Source organism: Hemicordylus capensis, chromosome 3 (assembly GCF_027244095.1).
Source record: "Hemicordylus capensis ecotype Gifberg chromosome 3, rHemCap1.1.pri, whole genome shotgun sequence".
Classification (NCBI taxonomy): Eukaryota; Metazoa; Chordata; class Lepidosauria; order Squamata; family Cordylidae; genus Hemicordylus; species Hemicordylus capensis.
Window position 1 is genome coordinate 209494363 of NC_069659.1, and position 19588 is coordinate 209513950.

Consider the following 19588-nt stretch of genomic DNA (forward strand, 5'->3'; position numbering starts at 1 on the left):
AATGAAGCTGATTTAATCAACAGCTCACATTTAAAATCTATTCTATATTGAAATATTTGGATGCTAGTCCCCCTGGATTCCGTATTTAGCAATAGCAATAGCACTTACATTTATATACCGCTCTATAGCTGGAAGCTCTCTAAGCGGTTTACAATGATTTAGCATATTGCCCCCCAACATTCTGGGTACTCATTTTACCGACCTCGGAAGGATGGAAGGCTGAGTCAACCTTGAGCCCCTGGTCAGGATCCAACTTGTAACCTTCTGGTTACAGGGCGGCAGTTTTACCACTGCGCCTCCAGGGGCTCATTTACTTATAGGAAGCACTGTTCCCTCCAAGGAACACCCCCCAAGCCTCCAGCACAGCGAGCCCTAGCTGCTTCTCACTTCCTCTGTGGCTGCTGTGCTGCTCCCCCCACCCCCGTAGCCTTTCTCCATTGCCCCTCTCCTCTGCCTCCCCAGTCCACCATTTGGGCCCTTGTGAAGGAGGGAACCATCTCCCTCCAGGTCCCATTTACTGCCGCCGCCATGTGGGATCAGCAGCAGCGAATGGGACTCAGAAGGAGACAATTCCCTCCTTCACATTTAAAATGTGCCTGGAAAACTTTGCATCCCAGACGTGAATGGGTTTTTCTGATTTAGATGCAAAATTACCCCTGCTCCATTGTTATAATCATAAATGGACTAATTCCTTCATACAAGACATGCCTGGACATGTTTGCAAATGTCACTCAGGGTTCATTCAAAGTTCATTTACATCTGTTCTGATGTCCTTGATGTCATTTTGATGGCCCCATCTCACGTTCTTTTTTTGCAGCATTTTTGCAAGACAACCCTTTGGTGACTTTTTTGTTTCCAGGATGTTATGTCATCTCACCCCTACCTCACCATTATCCTTTGCGGAAAGAAAACCTGTTCTGTGCCCCCCTCTGCCTTTGGCAAAAAAGTATGTGCTTCCGTACAAGGCACAACACATAAGAAACACAGAACAGAGAAGGATCAGTAGAGCAGATATGTGGATATAAGTGATAAATAAATACCCCATGATAGCAGTAACCATTTTCATTTAATGACATATATTGAGGGCTAAAGCACTTCATTTATAGTATTACAGTAATCCTTACAACATTGCTTTAAGGTAGGCAGAGACTGAAAGAACAGTGACTTTCTTTAGGCCACCTAGATAATTTATGACTAAGGTCAGATTCAAACCATGGACTTTTCAAATCACAGCTCTCACTTCTCACCACTTTGCTAGCCCTACTAAAGCAAAGTGTGCTGTCAAGTCAGTTTCGACTCCTGGCGCCCACAAAGCCCTGTGGCTTTCTTTGATAGAATACAGGAGAGATTTACCATTGCCTCCTCCCCCGTAGTATGAGATGATGCTTTTCAGCATCTTTTTATATCGCTGCTGCCCGATATAGTACCAGCGGGGATTTAAACTGGCAACCTTCTGCTTGTTAGTCAATCATTTCCCTGCTGCGCCACTTACTAGATATAGAAAATATCCACGGCGGCTAGAATAGTATACGCGCAGAAATGGAAAGACAATAAAATGCCTTCAAAAGAAGACTGGTTGATAAAAATTTTGGAATATGCGGAGATGGCAAAACTTACAACACTTATAAGGGATGAAAACTTGGAATGTTTCAAATAAGATAGGGAACTTTTCTTGCTGTACTTAAAGAACTATTTTTCTAACATGGACCTATCAGCAGGGTTTGAAATTTAGTAATTACAGCAGGTTGGGTAGGGTAAAATCGAATTGTAAGATGGTGTATATATGTTTTGTATTATTATAGCAATGGCTTATATGTATAGTTAACAAGAACAGTGCAGACTGGTAAGCGGGAAGTCAATATTTACTTAATTAAGTATAACTTGATTGTTAAGGTATTGTAAAAATCAGTAAAAATTTTAAAATGCAAAAAAAAAAGAAAATAGAGTTTTCTCTTTTTAAAAATATGTTGTAAATGGAAGATGATGACTTGGGCTCTTGATAGTAGAAGATGACTTATGGATGTGTTGGGGATGCACAGTGTTTTTAATAGTTTATGGTCCTAGGGAGGAGAGTTGATCTTGTGGTAGCAAGTATGACTTGTCGCTTAGCTAAGCAGGGTCTACCCTGGTTGTATATTAATGGGAGACTTGATGCATGAGCACTGTAAGAGATTCCCCTTAAGGGATGGAGCTGCTCTGGGAAGAGCAGAAGGTTCCAAGTTCCCTCCCTGGAAGCATCTCCAAGATAGGGCTGAGAGAAATTCCTGCCTGCAACCTTGGAGAAGCTGCTGCCAGTCTGTGAAGACAATACTGAGCTAGATAGACCAATGGTCTGACTCAGTATTTGGCAGCTTCCTATGTTCCTATGTTACCCTTGGTATGTGCACTCCTGTGTTCCTCCAAACAGCCTTTTAAAATGATAGCATAAAACAGTAACAATATTGCTCATCTGTATGTAAAATAAGTACTATTAGTTATAGCAGTATAGAATATTAAATTTCCTTGTGTAGAATTGTTTTAAGAAGTGTAGAGACAGAGATTTTAATGCACAGTCTAAAAGAGTTTTTCTTTTATATGATACCTCATTGGATGTTGGTGAAGAGGATGTGTCTTTTATGCAGCCAACCGACACTAAAGCTGTAGTGTAGTGAAGACATGCACTGTAAATTACAGCACACATCTACACTAAAAAACTGGTATCAATTTTATACCAATTTAATAGTTGTGGCTTCTGTCAAAGCAACTTGGGAATCATAGTTTAGTGATGATTTTGAAAATTCTCTTAACAAAGACCCCTACTTTACTCCTCATAGAACTAGAGTTTCCAGGTTTCCCTGGGAAGAGAGAATGACTTGATAACCTGGTTTCTATCTATAAAGAAGCTACGCCCTTATGTACAGTGCCAGATATATGCCATTTTTCTGTCCTTTGCAACATATGTTTACATTTTGTGTGTGAGCACTAAATATATATATATAGAGAGAGAGAGAGAGAGAGAGAGAGATTTTTGGCTGTTGAGCTAAATGCTATTGTAGAAAATGCTTTGGTAGGAAAGTAGGTGGACTATAAATGTCCATTGCAGTTGTCTTTTCTCAAGGGGTGTAAAAGCAAATTATGTAGAGTGATAAATGCAAAATTCTTTTCATTCCCTAAATTTCTTGATCATTTTCATGGTAAGAGTACTTTAATGTAAAAGGGTGGAAATTGAACTCCTTAGAACATGGCTGCAATTTGGTCAGTCCCACAGAGAATAAGTTAGTAAAGAACACATTAACTCGGCAGGTTTCCAGCAGGGACAAATTCACTTTTTCCTCCAAGGCATAATAGTGGATAAATGTTTCCTGCTGGGGTGGAAGAGCAGTATGATCCTTTTTCTGTGCTCTTCGGGTTGTTCAGTTATGGCAACATCATTAACATACTTTAATGCAAAGGTTTTTCTGTGTTTCTTGTTGCTTAATCTTTTACTTATTCCCCCCTCTGGTTTGTTTAATTATTATTATTGTTGTTGTTGTTATTTACATTTCATATCCCACTCTTCCTCCAAAGAACCCAGAGTGCTGTACTACATACTTAGGTTTCTCCTCACAACAACCCTGCGAAGTAGGTTAGGCTGAGAGAGAAGTGACTGGCCCAGAGTCACCCAGCTAGTATCATGGCTGAATGGGGATTTGAACTCGGGTCTCCCGGGTCCGAGTCCAGCACTCTAACCACTACACCATGCTGGCTCTCTGGATTTTATTTATAAAATTTATTTATAATTTTATTTATAAAATTTATAAAATTTATAATTTTATCACTGATCCTACCCTTTCTCCAAGAAGCTCAGGGCAGTCATTCCTCATTTTATCCTCTTAGTAATTTTAACCACTTGAGGGGTGGGAAGAAATGAGCCCAAGGTTCATGCTCAGTAAGCTTAGAGCAGAGACTTAAACCCAGGTCTTACTGATCAAAGTCCACCATGCTGGCTAAGGAGTGTATAGGCTAGTGGTAAGCATACAATATTTATTTTTTAAACATCTGAAGAGGCTTAAAGAGATTTGGAAAATATATTTTGGGTTTATTTATGTTTGATTCCTTAACCCTGACCTTCAAAGTAGATATAGGAAGGCAGGATTGTCAGAATTCTAGCAACAGTCTGTAGGGCACACAAATATTGTCACTATCAGAACATCAAGTCTCTGTGTTTAGCAACGCTATTTGGTCCAGTTGTCAAAGCAACAACACTGTAATTCAACCAGGTCAAATAGCTACAGTTGGATAGTGTATTCCAGTATTAGTTGCAGCTTTTGGTACACATCAGCAAGAGACAAAATTACATACTGCATAGAACCTGTGCCAGCTGCACCTGTAAAGGTACATAATAACATAGACGTGTAGTTAGAGGACATGTACTGGGTGTACTATCAGTGCTAACTGGGCAAAAGGGCACCTTCTAAAGTGAGTGTTATCTTTTATTTATCAGGAGGAGAGCAGCTGTCCCTATTCAGCACAGCACAGAACCTCTCTAGTGGCTCTTGCTGGCATCTCTCTTGTATTTCTTTTTAGATTGTGAGCTCTTTGGGGACAGGGAAATAATATTGTTCTTTCCCCTCATAAACTGCTTTGAGAACTTTTTTGTTAATTGAAAAGAGCATATAATTTTTAAGAACTAGCTTAACCCATGCAGAGCATCTGCACGCTAGTACTTGATTGATCCCCTCACCCCTTGTCACAGCTCCTCAGAGAGCTCTCCGCCCTCACCTGAGCTGCACTCTTCCTCCTCCTCCTCCTCCTCCTCCTCCTCCGCCATCCTGTTGCTTCCATCCCCCTCACCCCTCTTGGTTGTGGCTACAGCATTGCTGGCGCCTATTGGCCAAGCTGCAGAGACCTCCTCATTCTCTCCTGAGCCCCACTCCTGCTCCTCCCCACAGGAGCAGCAGCAGCAGCAGCTGACTGGGCCCTTCCTCACTGTCACCACCACCATGACCACTCGTTCCCCTCAGGCCGCTGACAGGCCCGGGCTCGTCCCTTGCATGCCTGTCTCCCTCCACCAATGGCCCAAACAGCAGTAGTGATTGACTCGGTAGCCTCAAACAGCAGTAGTGGTTGACTGGGCCCTTCCTTGCTGCTACCACCATGGCTGCTCATTCCCCTCAGGCCGCTGACAGGCTCGGGCCCATCCCTCGCCCTTCCTTCTTTCTCTATTCCCCTCCCTTTCTCTCTCCACCACTCGCTTTCCTCCTCTGTCTTCCCCTCTCTTCTCTCTCTCTCTCTCTCTCTCTCTCTCTCTCTCTCTCCCTGAGTTAACAGATCTTGTTCATATTGTTTCCTCATCTAATTCACACAAGAGCAGCCTCCTTCTCCTGAAGGGGCTCTTTCCCCCCATACGACCCCTCTCTTTGCATACTCCTGCCCACTATCCTCCCCCCCCCATATATTCCTCTCCTCTACAATCAAGAATATCTTCTGACCAGTAACAGTTGCATTCCAACTGACCTTAACCATCACAGGCTCCTCCTTCCTATATACATATGAAATCCCCACTGCCCAATCACCATGGTGCTTCTGCTCTCACAGGCTCCTCCTCCCTACCTGCATATGGAATTCTCACTACTGTCAGGAATCTGGCCACCCGGTAGGGAAGTCTAGGATGATAGTTCACAAAAGACCAGTCTGGGTTGCAGAAGCGAAACACAGCTCGGAAATGTCTCTCTCTCTGGCTCAACTAGGGATGACGTACGTTGTCTTCCAGTGGCTAACTGCAAGCTGTAGATGTGCTTTATAGTCCAAGCTGATAACTCTCAGCTGGCAAGGATTCAAGGCTTATCAGCCCTCTGCAAGAGCCACTTACTTCTCCTGATGGATTCCAGATGTGCTTGCCACCTTGTGACCCGTCTCTGCTGTGGAGTCAGTGGGGGTTGCCTGCACAGCTCATCCCCCGGTTCGTCAGTCCCTGTCTCTGCTGCCTCAGACTGCTGTGCCTGCTCTGAGACATCAGCTGGACTTGCCAAAGCCATCTCTTGGGAACCCACAGCTGGTCTCTGCCCATCAGGCACCCCTGCATCGGCTGAAGGGCTGTCAGCATCCCCTTCCTCCTCGCTATCTGAGAGCGAGGGCGTGACAACTGCCCAATTAGGTGCTTTTGCTCATGAACTCTTATGAGAGCTGCCATGCATGGGATTAGCCACAGGTATGCCTTAAAGAATTAAATATATAGATAATAATAATTTTTATTTGTTTGTTTGTTGCATTTCTATACTGCCCTGCCAGAAATGGCTCAGGGCGGTTTACATTAAAGAACGAAACAATTAAAATCAATTCACAGTTAAAAATAGACTATAAAACATCATAAAACAATGAACAGTTAAAAATTCAAAACAGGTTAAAACCCCGGAAAACCTGGTTACAAGTTAAAAACAATTACAACAATTAAAAAACCCTGGAAAGCCAGGTCAAACAGATAGGTTTTGAGGGCTCTCCATAAGGCCAATAATGAATTCATATTACGGATTTCTGCAAGGAGTGCATTCCACAGCTCAGGAGCAGCTACAGAGAAGGCCCACCTCTGAGTCGCCACCAGATGTACCAGTGGTAACTGGAGACGGACCTCCTCAGATGACCTTAATGTGCGGTGGGGATCGTGCAGAAGAAGGTGCTCTCTTAGATAACCTGGACCTAAGCTGTTCAGGGCTTTAAAGATAATAACCAGCAGTAAATAATGCATTTACTTACTTATTTTTCATTTCCTCTCTTGCAGCACTTACAGAATCCTGCCAACTTCCACAATGCAGCTACAGAACTCTTGGATTGGTGTGGTGATCCAAGAGCATTCCAGAGGCCCTTTGAACAGAGTCTGATGGGCTGTTTGACGGTACGTCAACTCTTATGTGGTATTTTTTCTGCTGGAATTTTATGTTACTGCTTTTTTGATGTGGTCTCTACACAATTGAGCACAGCACATTCTATGTTGTATGCTTCACCAACTATTGTATGCTTCACCAACTAGACACTATTTGTGTCTTCTACACAAATGGGCTATGAGCCTGCGCAGAGACCTCGTTGGAACCTAACAAGCTCAATTCTCTTGCTTTGGGCAGGAACTCCACCCCCAGCCGCTATATGCGGCTGCGCCACTCCTCATCCCCTCAGTCTTTCTTCATCCGCGCTTCGTTGAACATTGTGGAGTCTGAGTAGGATCAAGATATCCTCTTGTTTTTTCTCCCTGTTTCTTAGTTTTTCTTCCTTTGTTTCTTTAAATCTTTCATGTAGTAGTGATTTTTGGGGGGGAATTTTTTTTTTTTTTTTTTTTGCGGGTTTTCCCCTTCCTTGGAGCTCCAATCCCAGCTGGGATGGAGTGTGGTGGCCGGCCAGCTTCGGCGTTTATGCCAGGTATGACGAACTTTAAAAAATGTATCCACTGCGGATCTAAGATCCCTTCCTTCGATACTCATGCCGAGTGTCTCTTGTACTTGGGAGAATCCCACGTTCTTGAGACCTATCTTCACTGCCAGAAGTTCACGAAGCAGGTTTGCAAAAATAGGGCTTCTCGCCTGCACACAGTCCTGTGGGATCTGACTCTCTGTTCCTCGGAAGCCCTATCATTGAAGCAGTCCGTAAAAATGGCTTCAACCGTACAATTGGAGTGCATGATTTCCGCTCCTGTAGAGGCCGAAAACCCGACCCCATTACCAGTTTTGGCATCCTCTGCCTCTCGGCCTTTGACAGCTTCGAGTGAGCCGGTCCACTTGGAGGTCCTCCCTCAGCATCAGGAGCCTGGGGTACCAAAGTCCTCCCTGAATACCTCGGGATTGGTACCGAAGATAAAAAGGAAGAAGCTGCATCGTCATTTGCCAGCAGGTCAACACCTCCCTCCTATATCCAAGAAGAAGAAAACAGAGGAAGTTATTACGTCAAAGGCCCCTGAGACCAAAAAGACTAAAGTGGCCTCAGATCGTCCAGCACAGAAGTCGTTAGTGTCCACGAGACCTAGCTCATCCGTGGCTGCGGAGTCAGTGGACTTAGCCCATGATTGGGCTAGATGGAGTAGAGAACATTCAGTGGTGATAGATGAACTGGGGTGTGCTTCATTGGAGGAGGAAGCTTATTCTCCAACCAAGCCAGCAGAAGACACATCGTTGCTGCCTAGACGGTGGTCGCACCCTCAAAGGCACCAAGAGGGTATCGCTCTTAGGGACTGTGAAACCCTTTGGGACTTGGAAGAACGCTCCTCAACTTACAGAGTAGATCAGTCCTGGGACCGTCATGATCAATCGTATCAAGATTTATACCCAACACCGGAATATCACTCACCCTTGGTGGACGCTGAGCCTTCTTATGGCGTGTGGCACCGGAACTCTGGATTGTGCGATCGATACCAAGTGGACTATCAGTCTGACTACTCGGACTATGCTCAGTCCCGTTATGGGTCTCGTTACTTGGAAGGTCCCATGTATTGGAAATCCGTAATGCTGATGGTTGGCGTGAACCCCCATCATGCTCTGAAGGGAGGCTGTGTTCCCTCTCATTGTAATGCTCCCCGAGGGATCGTAATGAGCATTGCGAACCGCAACATTCGGTTCCAGTGATGCACCAGGCTACTGTGCCTGTCCAAAGATTGCAGGCAGAACATTCCACTTCGATACTGGACAACCCAGGTAGCAAACCAGGCTCCCCTTTGGGTTCAATGCCCATGACACAAGACCCTCTGGCTCCCCCCTGAGCCCGAATATGAAAGCAATGCTAGCTCCTAGGATTCTGAAGTAGTTTCCCTGGGCTCGTCTCCACTCGACATACAGTCTGACTCTAAGCCTGTCTCCCTGTCAGAGGACCTCAAACTGTACTCCGCTTATGTGGCCTGAATGGCATCGGCCTTGGGCATGAGCCTTGGTAACCGGCAAAAGAGAGAACTGGACCCTTTGTTCAGCCTTATCGACTCAGAAGCCAAGGTACTGGCACCTCTGCCCCTGAATCCGGCATTGCTGAATGTCATGCAAGCTCACTGGAAAAAGCCAACAACGCTTTTTCAGCCTAACAGGCATTTAGAGAACTTCTACAGGGTTCAACTGCAGGATGATATGGCCTTTTTGAAAAATCATCCCACCCAGAATTTGATTGTTGTGGAGGCTTCCTTGCAAAGGACCAGGGGTCACAGCCAGTCTGCACTAAGTGACAAGGAAGGCAGAAAATTGGATTCCATCGGGAGGAGGCTGTATTCGGCCTCAGCCCTCCACTTGAGGGTGACCAATTATCAGGCTTATAATGGCCAATATAACCAATTTTTGTGGGAGAAGGTGGGTTGTTTCCTGGGTCTCCTCGCACAAGACAAGAGGGATCAGGCAAAAGCATTTTTCTGCGAGGCCATTCAGATGGGAAAACAGGAACTTTATTCGGCCCGACATTCAGTGAAATTTGCGGCCAAGGTGATGGCCACATCTGTGGCGCTCAGACGACACGCTTGAATGTGCTCGTCTGCACTTAACTATGAGGCTTGTGCTAGGGTAGAGGACCTGCCCTTTGAGGTCTCTAGTCTCTTTTCAGAACAGATTGATGACACACTCCAGAAAGTTCAGAAGTTGAGGAGCACAGCACATTCTATGTTGTATGCTTCACCAACTACCAAACCTCAGAAAACTGCCAGGTGGTCGCCTTATGAGACACAGAAGGCCTCTTCCCAGCAACAGTCACCTTTGGAACAGTCCTTTCATGGCAAAAAATTCCAACAAAGATCCAAGTCGGGTGGCCAGCACAGTAAGCCGGTCTTTCAGAAACAGCACCCGAATATCTCCCAGAAGAAGCAATAATTCAGGGCGCTTCAGGACTCGCCTGTCCCCATTCTCAGCAAGCTTGGACAAAGTGACTACAGACCAGTGGGTCCTCACAATTATATGTTTGGGTTATGCCCTGGAGTTTTGTGGGACTCGGCTGGTGTCTGAGATTCTGGTGACTCCTTGCACCCAAGAGATGGATCAAGAGGTTGTTGCTCTCCTGGAAAAGGATGTGATCGAGAAAGTCACCAACCCCAACAGCCCCGGGTTCTATTCCCGGTACTTTATTGTGCCAAAGCCACATGGCAGTCAGCGCCCTATACTAGACCTCAGGGCCCAAACAAACATTTGGTCTACAAAAAGTTCTGAATGCTGTCGGTACTGACCATCATCATCATCCAGGAAAAGAACATGTGGATGGTTTCCTTGGATTTAAAAGATGTGTGCTATCACATTTCAATACTCCCTCAGCATCAACGCTTCCTGTGGTTTCAGATCGGGGGCTCTCCTATCAATTCAAGGCCTTACCATTCAGCTTCACGACCGCACCGAAGGTCTGTACGAAATGTCTGACCCCAGTGGTGGCATTTCTGCAGGAGCAAGGTTTGCAGGTGCTGCAGTATGTAGACGATTGGCTCATCTTGGCAAGCAACAGGGGTGCGGTCCTGGACACCCTCGAGATTGTGGTAGGTATCCTGCAGGAGCTGGGTTTCCAAACAAACTTCAAAAAATCTCAGTTGGAACCCACCGGTCAAATTCAGTTCATTGGACTGATATTGAACATGACCTTGCAAAAGGTCTTCCTTCTGATGGGCCATATAGTTACTCTCCAGAGGCTGGCAGCTGCTTTCCTAGCCGGTGGCCCACCGACTATGTGCTCCACACAGCACCTGCTGGGTCACATGGCAGCAAGTACGTACGTGCTACCTCAAGCGTGTCTTCGAATGCACATCATTCAGAGGTGGTTTTTAGACGTGTTTGATCCCCTTCGGAATCCGGGCCATCTATGTTTGATGTGTTTGATCCGGCCACCTCGGTGGGTACGGGTGAGGGCGGAGTGGTGGATGGAGTTTCAGCTCTTGAGTGTCGGTACTCCCTTTCAGGCCCCTCAAGCCTGATGGGTGGTCACAACAGACACATTGGAGCTCAGTTGGGGGGCACATGTGATAATACAATGTGGGGGTCATTCAGTGATAATACAAACAGACAATACAACTACAAAAGCCTATGTCAATGGACAAGGCAGCACGTCCTGTTTCTGGCTCTGGAGCTTTGGCATTGGTGCATAGCACATGCGGCATCACCACAGGCAGTTCATATACAGGGTGCACTGAATGTCCAAGTGGACACTCTGAACAGATTGACGGTCTCCCACGAGTGGGCTTTACACCAAGGTGTTCTCGGGGACATATTTGTAAACTGGAGAGTCCCATTGCTGGACCTATTTGCTTTCTGGGACAATGTGCAATGTGCCCTCTATTGCTCCAGGGGAGGGGGAGGGCTCTCTGGGCAATGCCTTTGTCCTATCTTGGATGGGCCCCCTTCTGTATGTGTTTCGCCTGTTTCTCCTCATTCTGAAGGTCTTGCGCAAACTGAGGGTGGATCGGGCCAGGGCAATCCTGATAGCCCCGTGGTGGCCCAGGAGGCCTTGGTTTCCAGTCCCAAGGTGCTTGGCGGTGGATTGGAAATGCCTGACTGCCCTGCTGGAACTGCTTTCACAGTTGAAGGGATGGGTGCTTCTGTCAGCAATCTGGCCACCTAAAAGGGAAGTCCAGGAAGATAGTCCACAATACAAACTGGGCTGCAGAAACGAAACACGGCTCGGAATAGTTCTCTATATCAGGCTCGGGCTGAAAGCTGTTGACACGAGGGTTGACAAATGTTGTCTTCCAGCAGCTAACAGAAAACTGCTGACGTGCTTTATAGTCCAAGCTGATAACTCTCAGCTGTCAGGGATTCAAGGCTTATCAGCCCTCTGCAAGAGGCGTTTACTCCTCCTGATAGTTTCCAGCTGTGCTCTTCGCCTTGTGACACGCCGTTGCTGTGGAGTCAGTGTGAGTTGCCCGCATAGCTCATCCTCTAGTCTGTCCGTCGCTGTCTCTGCTGCCCCAGACAGCTGTGCCTGCTCTGAAACACCAGCCGGACCCTCCTCAGCCATCTCTTGGGAACTGACAGCTGGGCTCTGCCTCTCAGGCACCCCTGCATCGGCTAAAAGACTGTCAGCTTCCCTTTCCTCCTCGCTATCTGAGACTGAGGGCATGACAGCTTCACCCAGATGTTCGGTCCCTCCATCTGACAGTATGGAAGGTCCTGCCGACTTCCCATTGAGACTTAGGGAACTTCTGGTTGCTGCCAGAAAGCAGTCCACATGGAAATCAAATGATCACAAGTGGACTCGTTTCTGTTCCTTCGCTGTACTGAATAACTTTGATGCGTTTAATTCATCCAAGATATTTGTAATTATCTGTTGTCTCTTAAGGAATCTGGTTTAAAGCTTTCATCCCTTAAGGTGTATTTGGCTGCCATTGTGGCACATTCCCCCACTGGCCAGGCTTCATAGTTTAAAGATTTGGTGGTAAAACATTTTCTGAAAGGTTTGACTCATATGTTCCCAGATGATCCTGTCATGTCACCGACCTTGGACCTGTCAGTGGTATTGACTGGCCTGCTGCATTTGAGCCCTTGGCTTCAATTGATCCTTGTCTTCTGACCTGGAAGATCACCTTTTTGGTGGCCGTGACCTCCACCAGGAGGGTCAGTGAGTTGAGGGCCCTGAGGGTTGACCAACCTTACCTTCAGTTCCATAAGGACAAGGTCGTACTCAGGCTGGATGTCCATTTCCTGCCAAAAGTGGTGTCCATGTTTCACCGTTCGTCCTCACTCACTTTGCCCGTGTTTTTTCCCAATCCTTCATTGGATGCGGAAAGAAGGTTACACCATTTGGACGTTCGAAGGGCTTTATCCTTCTACGTTCAGAGGTCTGCTGACTGGAGGAAATCTCTTTCCTTGTTCGTTTGTCTGTGGTGGCCTCTGTGGCCTTTGATCAGGCGGTCCCGTTGGACGCTATATGTCAGGCAGCTACTTGGGCTTTGCCCCATTCATTTATCCATCATTATGCAATTGGTACCAGGGCATGGAATGATGCTGTGTTTGGCAGAAGTTTCAGTTGATGTACTTGTTTCTGCAATAAAAAATTCTGGCAAATTATATTTGCTTCTGTTCTTCCCTCCTCCTTGGGTGCTAGCTTGTTATGCATCCATTTGTGTTGAAGGCAGAGACCACATTGAAAAACAACAGGTTACTCACCTGTAACTTTGGTTTTTCTAGTGGTCATCTGTACTTCTACATGCCCTCCCATAGTCACCAAATCTGGACTCTATGACTGAGGGGATGAGGAGTGGCACAGCCGCATATAGCAGCTTGGGGTGGGGTTTCTGCCCAAAGCAGGAGAATTGTGCTTGTTAGATTCCGACGAGGTCTCTGCGCAGGTGCATAGCCCATTTGTGTAGAGGTACAGATGACCACTAGAAGAACCAAAGTTATAGGTGAGTAACCTGTTCTAGCTTGTGGAGTGTCCAAGGGTATCAAGTCTGGGGGGTAGAGAAGAGCCTATATGCATTCCTTGTAGCCCTCTTCTTCCTCCTCCTCCTTTATCTCTCCCCCTTCTTTTTTGACAAAGTACCTGGATGGATTTCCTTTTCCTAAGAGTGCAGGGTGAAAGACAACTGGAGGATAGGTTATATTACATTAAAATTATTAATAATGTGAATAATCATGAGATAGTTACAACTAAATTACTAAAAATTATGTTTCAGTTTATCAAAGATGCAATTTTTAAAATGTAATTAAAAACATGAATGAAACCTTGGAATGAGGTTCTTAGGACAGGTTACATCAGTTGCCAAAAGCAAAGTTGGGCCTAATCATTTTTGCAAGGTACCTGCTGCAAAATTGACTTTGTGCCTGAATAGTTTGCTGCTGCTGTTGATGAACACAAGGAGACCATCAATTAAAAACCAGCATTTGGCATCTCAGAAATAATTAGGCTGTGATAATACTAATTTGTGGAAAGGACAGGATTGTTAATAGAGGGTTATTATTCCCTCCATTGCCCTCCTAAAAATAAAATTGGAATAGGTTCTTGTTAGGACTCTGTGGTATATTGTAGACCAGTGTTTCTTAACCACCAGTCCGTGGACCGGTGCCACTCCATGAGGCATTGGGTACTGGTCCATGAAGCATCTAATAAAAATCACCCCCCAAAAAACCAATTTTGGGCTGACGGGGACGAGCGGGAGCTCTCCAGAGCTCATTTCCAGGCAGCCCTTGCTGCTGGATAAAATTCATTTCACTTCCTTGAATTAACATTATCCAGCAGAGAGGGCTGCATGGAAATGAGCTCTGGAGAACTGCCTGAAATTATTTTTTGGGAGGTGCCTGGAAGGGAGGGTGAGGGGAGGTGAGCCCTTTACTAACTGCTGGTCCAGGAAACTGCGCATGAATAATATACCAGTCCTTGACTCCAAAAACGTTGAGAAACACTGTTGTAGACAGTTATGCACACACAGAGCCTGAGAAGAGAGAGCAGAAGTGATTGGAAAGGGACGATGAGTAGGGGTGTGCATTTTGGAATTTTCTTGTTTCGATTTGTATCCGAATCGAAACACCCCCGTTTTGTTTTGTAGCCAAATTTTCCAAATCCGAATCCGAATCGATTTGGATTTTTAAAAAGGGTCCCAGGGCAAAAAGAGTGGGTGGTGGTGGTAGTGTCCAATGGGTGGAAGCTACCACCCAAATTTCAAAGGAATTAGTCAACGGGCTGATTTTTTGTGAATTTTTAAAGTGTACACATCTTTAAGAATTTTCCCATAGGGAATAATGGGGATTCCAGCAAATGTATCGCTTCAAATCAAGGGGAAAGGGATGACCCAGAGCGGAGTGTGGTGGGGGGTTGTGCCCAATGGGGGCAAGGAAACTTCCAGAATTATCTCAAAAGAATTAGGAACATAGGAAACTGCCATATACTGAGTCAGACCATTGGTCTATCTAGCTCAGTATTGTCTTCACAGACTGGCAGCGGCTTCTCCAAGGTTGCAGGCAGGAATCTCTCTCAGCCCTATCTTGGAGAAGCCAGGGAGGGAACTTGAAACCTTCTGCTCTTCCCAGAGCGGCTTCATCCCCTGAGGGGAATATCTTGCAGTACTCACACATCAAGTCTCCCATTCATATGCAACCGGGGCAGATCATGCTTAGCTATGGAGACAAGTCATGCTCAGCCACAAGACCAGTTCTCCTCTCCATTGGGCAAAGGGCTGATCTTTTGTGAATTGTTGAAGTTTACGTGTCTTTTAAGATTTCTCCCATAGGGAATAATGGAGGTTTCAGCAGCCCCATAATTCCACTTGGGGGGCACTGGGGTTTCCCAGAGCGAGGGGTTGTGTAGTGCACATAAGGCGCCAACCACCTCCATACCCACAAGCCCTTGGGGTACTTTTTTTGTGTTTCTGAGGTGTTCATTGTAGATTCTTTGGTAGCTTATGAGATTTTCAGTGAAAAACAAGAATCCACTCTCATATGCTACCAGAGAATCTACACTCAGAATACCACAGAAACAACAGAACCCAGCACCCCATGGGTTAGCAACCCTTCCCCTGGCCAATGTGGGGTCAGTAAAGAGTGGCAAGAAGCAAAAGAGCCAATGGGGAACAAGGAGGGAATTGTCAGCAGGTCAGCCCATGATTTAGGTCACCGATCAGAAGGCTGGAAGGGTGGGAAATTCAAAGAGATGTCAAACACAAAATGGAGACTGACTCAGAGATCACTACAAAATGGAGGTCCAAAACAACAAAACGTTTTGTAGCCGAAACAGGGACGTTTTGTTTTGTATACAGAACTTTTGGATCTGGAAAATGGGTGTTTTGTTTTGTCTACAAAACACCCGAAACAGGCTGTTTTGAGTACAAAACCTTTTGTATCCGAAACGTTTCGCACATCCCTAACAATGAGGAGCATCTCTTAGAGATCCTGTCACAAGCCTCTCACTTTCCTAGGGTCAGATTATTTATCATTATTATTTCTTGTTTACACAGTCAGACAGGTGTTATTGACTGGTTTCTTTTAGCCAGACATCGAGTCCTTCCAAAGGACCTGGGATGCCAGAATTTTATTGTCAATTGTTATAGATATCGTCACAGAATATAGGCTGTTCCTGGTAAAGCTGCTTTTTGTAATTGGCTGATGGTGATTTCTGTGGCCCCTATGGTGTTGAGGTGCTCTTCAAGGTCTTTTGGAACTGCACCCAGGGTGCCAATTACCACTGGGATTATTTTGGTCTTTTTCTGCCACAGCCTTTCAATTTCAATTTGTAGATCTTTGTATTTGGTGATTTTTTCTATTTCTTTTTCTTATTCTGCTATCCCCTGGCATTGCTATGTCGATTATTTTGACTTGTTTTTCTTTCTTCTAGACTACAGTGATATCTGGTGTATTGTGTGTCAGATGTTTGTCTGTTTGTAGTCGGAAGTCCCATAATATTTTTACATCTTCATTTTCTTCAACTTTTTCAATTTTATGGTCCCACCAATTATTATTATTTCTTGTTTACACGGTCAGACAGGTGTTATTGACTGGTTTGTTTTATCCAGACATCGAGTCCTTCCAAAGGACCTGGGATGCCAGAATTTTATCATCAATACTGTTGGTTATTATAGATATCGTCACAAAATATAGGCTGTTCCCAGTAAAGCTGCTTTTTGTAATTGGCTGATGGTGATTTCTGTGGCCCCTATGGTGGTTTATTATTATTATTATTATTATTATTATTATTATTATTATTATTATTATTATCTGTTCCCGTGCTCAACTCATAGTCTGGCAACAGAAAGACAGTAACAAGGTTGTGTAGAAAAGAATAATGAAAATGAAGAATGACTGGGAAAAGCAACATAATCTCTCCAATATTTACTATCTGAATTATTGTATGCATTGTACATATTTAGGACTAAAAGAAATGTACAGTGTGATAATAAAAACCCATGGCAGGATATATTTATATTTTTATGATATTTTCATGTAATACATGAAACTGTTCCCCCAAATGGCCATGAGGACAGCTTAGCCTGTCATGTCCCAGCCACACACAAAGCAAATTTTCCACTTCAGATCTACTGTAAAGCGGCTCTTGTTGAAGTACTATATTTCCACAGATAGTCCCCACCAATGGCAGGAGCCCACACCTCACCTGCCTAGAGCCTGCAGTGCATTAGTGTCCTTGTCATAAGTCAAATGGAAAGTCCACACCAGGGGCGTATCTAGGGTAGGGCAGGCAGGGCACGTGCCCCGGGTGCCACTTGAAGGGGGGCGCCATTCTCTAAAATTAAAAAAATAAAATAAAAATGGTCTCCAAAAACAAAATGGCCCCTGCACATGTTCAAATGGCCTCTGTTTTTAGCAGCCTTTAAAAAAAAATTAAACAACGGCCGTGACACATGCTCAGAGGGTCCCTGCGAGGCCCTAGCGCAGGGGTGGGGAACCTTGGCACTCCAGCTGTTGTTGAACTACAACTCCCATCATCCCCAGCCACAATTATTGTGGCTGGGGATGATGGGAGTTGTAGTTCAACAACAGCTGGAGTGCCAAGGTTCCCCACCCCTGCCCTAGAGGCCATCGCGGGGAGGGGGAACCTTTGCAGACCCCCCCCGACAGTCTTTAGGAAGCACCCCGAAGGCCTACAGGTTAAAAAATATAATATAATATAAGTCACTGTACACATATTTAATTGGGAACTATGTGCAGAGAATCAGGGCTTGTGAATACTGAGCTGAAGCTTATGAGCTAGGATTGTATTCATTTGCTCTTACTTTGCTTCTTGTGATAAGTGAGTTAAATGTGATGTCTTAATAATATGGCTATTAATGGTGAGTTTGTCTTTGAATCAGTGTGAAATCCTTAGTATTAAGGCCCACTGGGAGTTTCTTGCTCTTTCTCTCATTTTAACTGTCTTTCTGAAAGACTAGAATATATCCCAAGCAGTGACACAGTTTACTCTGCATATCCTTTAATTATTTTCAGAGTATCTGGGAAAAGCCAAATTTTCCATTTATTTTTAAAACTTATGTAATAGTGATGCTACAATGCATACTAGAGAATTAGACAGGTACTTCTGTTTAGTTTTCCAAGTACACCTCCACATAGTATTTGGGTATTTCATGAGCCCCAGCATACTGAAATTTGTAGTTTTCCAGCATTTTTTGGTATGGCTAGGTCCATTGCTAAATAGTTTTTGAAATATGAAAAGATTAACAAGCTTGACTTGCATTTTTCAGATGATATTATGGTAAAGTTATCTGAAAGATGGGTGTCAGATGCTTGGACAGGGGGCGCAATTTCAATGTTTGCCCTAGGCGCTATTTTCCCTAGATACGCCTCTGGTCCGCACCCAGCGGCTCTCTGCAACTTTTTCTACTGCCAAGGCCCAGAGGGAGGAACAGCAGCAGAAAGCAGGAGGAAAGCTGTCCTGGTGGCAGGGGCAGTGGGGGTGGAGGAATGAGGGAGCAGGAAGATAAATGGGGCCCTGAGGGTGGTCAGGAGAGAAATGGGACAACAGGGGAGACTTGGAGAGAAAAACTCCATTTTCTGTGACAGCGGTAGCTGGGGAGAAATGGGGGGGCAGAGAGAGAAATGGGGCATTTCTGTGTTAATGCCTTGCTGGAAAGCCTGCACATTTTTAAGACCTCGCACCCCAGCTTCTGATTGCAAAAAAAATGGGATATTCCGCAGGTACTATGCATGGAAATGTGGTTGCTATGATTTCCTTGTTTGTTCAGGTGAGCAAATATTTCCCAGATGGACCACATTAGGATGCATTGGGGCTCAGTCTTCTGGACATGGCTCTGCCAATAACTCAGATTTTTAAAAATTTCCCTCCATTTTTAAAATTTTGTTTGATAATTTTTTGTGGCAACCAGACATCAAGAAAGTTCAGTGTTCCAGCTTTTGGCTGCCTCCTGATAATATTTTCCCTTAAAGATAGGCCTCACTTTGCCCATGTTTTTTCAGTCTTCAAGACTATCAGTAATGGATGGATGGCTTTTCTGGTGTTTCTTAGATCTCACTTTCACAATGGAATAAACTTATTTCTGTTGTTCACACCCTAAGACATTAGTGCCAGGATATGCTATAGGCTAGGGTTGGTAAAAACAAAACAAAAAACCCCTCTGATTTCCACAGGTGTGCTTCACATGCAATATAAATCATGTTTATAAAAAAGCCCAAACACTTCATGGTCACACTGTAGTGTGACTAAGAGAGGGGGAGAAGCAAGGAAAGGTTTCTCCAGGCTACCCTCACTTTTATTACTTGTTTTATTAATACAGTTTTTAGGCATAAAAGTGACCTGATGAAGCACGTGTCACTCTGTAACAAATTTAGTATGGAAAGTAGCCATAATGCACATTGTTATCTGTTTCTCTTTTTAAAAATTACTAGACTTATCTGCCTATGGATGTGGGGGCAGGGGTATTCTGGGAAACTTTGGCTCTGAGGAACAGGAACAAGAGATCATATCCAGGACCTCTCTTTTGAAATCTCATTTAAAATGGAATGTATGCAACTTCACTCCCTTTTCTTCCTGAACAGCTGAAGCATTCATATTAGGTTCTGTCTAGTTATTTTCTGAAGTCTAGTTGTGTGTGTGTGTGTTTGTGTGTGTGTGTGTGTGTGTGTGTGTGTGTGTTTAACAATTTTGGGTTACTGAATTACTATCTTTCTAGCTCATCTTTTAAAGGAAAAGATCCAGTTTTTTAATTGTTAAAATTTTTGATAATTGCAAAAAAGAAAATGAATGT

At 44.7% G+C, this 19588-nt stretch overlaps 1 protein-coding gene across 23 annotated transcripts in view; it reads left to right on the forward strand.

Annotated features, from left to right (window-relative positions):
- The window catches only part of ZMIZ1 (zinc finger MIZ-type containing 1), a 640668-nt gene that overhangs the window by 397531 nt on the left and 223549 nt on the right, over window positions 1–19588 (forward strand). For all 23 annotated transcript variants that reach the window (XM_053309119.1, XM_053309136.1, XM_053309123.1 and 20 more), the window contains one exon: window positions 6737–6850. In XM_053309119.1, the coding sequence (XP_053165094.1) occupies window positions 6737–6850 (114 nt within the window). The remainder of the gene's footprint in view (window positions 1–6736; window positions 6851–19588) is intronic.